This window comes from Austrofundulus limnaeus, unplaced genomic scaffold (genome assembly GCF_001266775.1).
Source record: "Austrofundulus limnaeus strain Quisiro unplaced genomic scaffold, Austrofundulus_limnaeus-1.0 Scaffold1558, whole genome shotgun sequence".
In the NCBI taxonomy this organism is placed as follows: Eukaryota; Metazoa; Chordata; class Actinopteri; order Cyprinodontiformes; family Rivulidae; genus Austrofundulus; species Austrofundulus limnaeus.
In genome coordinates this window covers 37,215-42,389 of record NW_013953960.1, presented here as the reverse complement: position 1 = coordinate 42,389, position 5,175 = coordinate 37,215, and the positions used below count along the sequence as shown (strand labels likewise).

Genomic DNA, 5,175 nt, shown 5'->3' with positions numbered 1-5,175 from the left:
GTGCCACACACACACACACACACACACTTGCCTAACAGAATTAGTGTGAGAGCTCATCAGTGCGGCGGGACCACACACACACAACAAAAGACTGAAATTCCTCACAGATGTAGGAGGGTCTTGACAAGCTGTCAGCATGTTCCACAGACCCCCTCTGCCAGGGAGAAGCCCCTCACAAACACCACCAGGGACGGCTCCTGGTCCACGTCTTCATTTCAACAATTGTTTACATCATTATTCTATGTGTGTCTATGTAAACACTCAAAAATATACTTTCACACTATGTGTTAGACATATTTTAATATATTAATCCTGCAGTGCATTAATAATTAAGATTAATAAGGCTAAATAAGGTTTAGTTAATATAAAGTGCTACCAATTCTTACTTTTTAATATTTTTCACTCTGGTTAAAGTGATGAACGACAGCATGAAAACAAAATGTTTGCTCATCCTGCTGCTGCTGCTTGGTTTAGTTGTCAAGGACAGAAAAAGGGCAAAACACTCAGGAAAATCTTTTCTTAAACCTAATTACTACAATCTGCCAAACTTCAATTAAGCAGAGAGATGTGTGAATCATGTGTGTGTGTGTGTGTGTGTGTGTGAGAGAGAGTGAGAGTGTGTGTGNTACAAAAAGAAATTCCAGTTTGACAAGKCAGATGCCTTTTATCACGCTCAGACTATCAAATTCAAAACAAAACTGTACAGTGCTCTGTGTGTGTGTGTGTGTGTGTGTGTGTGTGTGTGTGTGCGTGCACAGGCCTCCTCATCAAACAGTGTGTACAGTAAGACAATGTGCGTATGTTTTAATTTAGAGTTTTTCTTCCTTTCAGACTGACGAGGCTTCATGTCAAAGTCATTTTACAATGACATGAATGTGACAGAAAAATAAAGAAAAATTAAATAAGTCCCTGCTGGTTATTCAAAGTGCCGTTAGTGCAAACATGTTTTAAAAAAGAGTGGTGAGAATCGCACCCTTTGAGCTGAGGAGTACCTGATGAGTGCAGGGTGTAATTATAGAGCACATTTAAGGAGACACTGTTTATCACGGCGGGTTCTTTTAGGTGGGAGGATAAGAAAATATAACGGAGGAAGTAAAGAGCTAAATAGCATCATTGGGTTGTTGCCTCGGGGTAAAGCTGCTGTCAGTTTACTGCCAAAATAGCAAAAAAATACGGCTTTTATTTCATGGCAGCAGGAGAGGAATCACTCGCTGCTACAGAGGAACACGACTGAAAGTGTCATCCAAGTTTACAAAAAAAAGTCAGTTGTTTTTGACTTGCCAACTTTTTCAAAAGAACCTTTCAACTTCGAGCATGTTTTTTTTTTTTTTTTTGCTCAGACGTGTAAAGGAAGGCTGTGTAAAAATATATATATAATACTTTTGTAAAAGAAACAAAAAAAAACATACAGCCTCTGATGTGGAAGAGTGCAACCTGTTCAGATCGTGCCTCGCAGAAATAACAAAACGAGCCGCCTTTATTGGTTGTTGAAGTAACGAGCAAGACGACATCCGAGGGTCAAACCGGAATGGGAGCTCAGACAAAAAAATTAATAAATAAAAAAACTAAACAAAAAAACAATATCTCTGGATGAAAAACAAAGTGGAAGAAGAAGGTTTTCTCCAAGTCAACACYCTCTTGTTCTCTTGCAGGAGCGTTGCAGATCGAGAACAGCGAGGAGACGGACCAAGGGAAGTACGAGTGCGTGGCCACCAACTCTCAGGGCGTGCGCTACTCCTCTCCTGCGAACCTATACGTCCGAGGTAGGACACGAAGGCAAAACACACAGACACACACTCACGTACACACACAAACACGCACGTACACGATGACGTATCTACTTTTAGGCTACTCTATTTAACGAAGCTACCCCTTTTCCATGACTGTGTTCTTGAACAAGTTTTACTAACCCATCCATTGTCTACAACACATGTTGACCCTGTTGTTTGGTATTTCTCGCAATCACATTTCACCTTAAACCTCGGTGTGATCTGGAGAGTCGCAGTGAGCTCACACTTTGGTTTAAGCGCATGGAAACACCACTGATCCTACTACTGAAGTGGTTTCTGAACTAGAGGCAGATCGAACAAAAAAAAACTTGGATGTTATCGACCAATTGGGCCTTCGGATGTCGGTGTTTTACAGGCTGTAAGGCCACACCCAACGTTCAGATTTGTTGCCTTTTTTTAATTAAAGTGGCATATCAGAATCATGTGTGTGTGTGTGTGTGTGTGTGTGTGTGTGTGTGTGTGTGTGTGTGTGTGTGTGCCTTTCAACAGAAAATTATTTTTTGTGTTCCGATGACAAGTAAAAAAAAAAAATTAAGTAAACTTAGTACAAAATGAGTGTACATCTAAGAATGAAGAGTTGACAGGAGGTGATCTGTTGTTAATTTAACAGCGCACACACACACACACACACACCTACACACACACGATTTGATCATCACGATCAGACGAGCAGCTTCAGAGTCGAACTCTGCCACGTTTCACCCTCAGTGTCGTCTCCCTCTTGTTCAGAGAGTCTCTTACATGGAAACACGCCTCACCCATCTGCCTCCCCCCTGCTCCACATCTGGATGCAGAATTTGATGAACCGGTTCTGTTCACTAGAGCTGCACGTTACATCGCCTCAGCACCGTCATCGCAATGAAGGTGCTCAGTAATCTCCAGGTCCTGTGATGTAGCAGGAAAACTGAGTCAACGGAATAAACCAGAAGTCATCGCACTAAAACAGTCGTGTGTTAAGGCTTTTATTTTGATGGGTCAAAAATGTTAAAACTTTCTTTTCGATAATAACGGCAAGGTGAAAATTTTAAAGAATCTACGCTGAAATCAACTGGGCTGTACTGTAATGTTTACAAATTAATCAAATATGTAAATTATTAGTAAGAGCCTTAAGATAGACACAGAGAACACACTCAGGTCCCAGCACTATAAAAGCAAGCAATAAATGATAAGAACTCAAATACAGACAAAAACATACGTGTTCATCATCAACATGATGGCAGCAAAACTTAATTATTCAAGTCATCTGTTGAAAACTTTTTATATCATCGAGTTAGAAAAAAATCACAATGTCAGTTTTTTCCGGTATCACCAGCCCTACAGTCTGTTCTGGTTAAGATATGAATCTTACCCCTTTGAGCCACAGAGATTTCTTATTTGCTCAGGGAATTATAAAAACATGACCGAGCCTCATTGTTATCACAGGATCTCTTGTTATTTTGGGACTCTCATATTTTCTGTTACTTACAAATGCTAAATTTAAAAAAATGTGTAGAAAACTGAGGCTGAAAACCGTCCAGCAACAGAGAAAAAGAAAAAGAAAAAAGAAGAAAAAAGTGCAAGAAATTTATTGAATCTATTAGGCCCCATTCACACCATGGATATTTTTAAAAACATTTATGTTTTGGTGCGTTTGCACCTCCTGTTCACACAAAAAAACAGCTTGTGCTGACAAAAATGAATCATAAAAAAAACTATATTCAYAGCTTTACAGGAAATGAAATGATTAATTAGCGGCATTTAAAAAGAAGGTTTTGGACCGGTGAGGTGAACCTCAGCTGCRTCAATCATCCTTTGTTTTTACTAAGACCTAACGTTTATTCTCTTTAACAAGGCTCAATGATTTCCAAATGTTGCACAATAGTTAAAGTGTTACATTAAAATGTTGCTTTTATTAAATTTTTGGCTATTTTTAAGCACAAACAAACGGCAGCAGCTAGCTGTAGCAATTCTAGTGTAACCTGGAACACGTCCAGCAGGAATATCATAACATTTATAACATAAATCTACAGAAAGTATGGCAAAATCAAAGGCAATATGAATCACAAAGGTTTAACAGCAGCCAACTGGGTGTTTTCCTCTTTCTCAGAGCTCCTCCTGTTTGTATCACAGTGAAGTAAATCTGTTGTTCAAACGAGCTCATTCTCAAACTGCTTTTATTTCCTCGTACGTCAAGTTAGATTTATTTTGCCGTTGCCACCTGCWACAGGATTTGCTGACATCCCTGCAACTTTGCAAACACATAAACCTCGCCTCTGTGGTTCGGTGTCCTTTAGTGGCTCAGCGGGGGACAGTCGCATTCAGCTTTCTGTTTGTTTTTTTTACCCCCATTTCTGTATCGAGCTGCATATCTCTCCTGACATAAAGCTGTCAGAGCCTTCGGGGCTTAAAGACGGGAATGCAAAGGAGCAAAAAAAGTAGAACAGCAAAAATAAACCCTTCAGTTATGTCACAACATGCGAGCTGACATACGTGCATCTGAGAAAGAGGTGGAGTGTGTGGATGATTCATGGTGCCGAACAGAAAAAGTACAACTGACTCGTTTTGTTGTGACGCAAACATCACCYCTGCTGTTTGGACATGTCTGACGTCAAACTATCGAAAATAAAAAAAAAATATATATAATAAAACGCATGCTGCAACACTTCATGGTATCTTTCTGAAATGAGAAATGAAATTAAATGATTGCATCAGTACTTTGAGAGTCAGCGCTGCTCATTTTCCAAATCTAACATTTTATCAACAGCAAAACTCCAATAAGTTACGCCTCATAGAGTGCAGCAAAATCAAAATAAATAGAAGTGCAACATAAGATCAAACGACAGAATTTTAACTCTGATGATTGCACAGATTAGCCTGAAAAAGGTAAACAGGGTTTTCTTCAACTGAAGAAGGTAACTGTAGCTTCATTTTAGTGAAGGAAATAAAGTCGGGCCGGCTGCTGGAGTGAATAGGAAATACTGTGTCTTAATTCTTTTAGTCTCAGGTCATCATTTGAACTGTGATTATGTGTGCATCAATATTTCCCACCATTAGTGAGCTGCTACACCAGTAGATCTGTGTCAGATGTGGGGGAGAGAGGGGGGTATCTAGTGGTTGATAACCACTTTCCTATAAAATAAGCTGGGATCTTTCAGCTTAACAGAATAGCCGAGTTTCCACCTTCAAAATAAAAGCTTTATGCTGTTAATGAACAACAAAATGCCTGCTAAAAATAATCCCTTGCACTTTATTTTGAAAAATCTAAACCAGGGTTGTCGGCATCTCCACCCCGTCAGTATCAGGCAGCAAAAATGGAAATTTGAAATGCAAAATAATTAAATCAAAGTACAGCTACATCAGTCAGGCTGTCTGCACCTATGAACCAAACTACAAATAATAATAATAA

General features: G+C 39.4%; 1 protein-coding gene across 2 annotated transcripts in view; it reads left to right on the top strand.

The window, feature by feature from the left end:
• Positions 1-1,652: 1,652 nt before the first annotated feature.
• Positions 1,653-5,175, top strand: part of LOC106535774 (receptor-type tyrosine-protein phosphatase S) — a gene marked incomplete at its 5' end in the record, with an annotated part of 37,003 nt that continues 33,480 nt past the window's right edge. For both annotated transcript variants that reach the window (XM_014032853.1, XM_014032854.1), the window contains 1 exon segment: positions 1,653-1,763. In XM_014032853.1, coding sequence (XP_013888307.1) covers positions 1,653-1,763 — 111 coding nt within the window.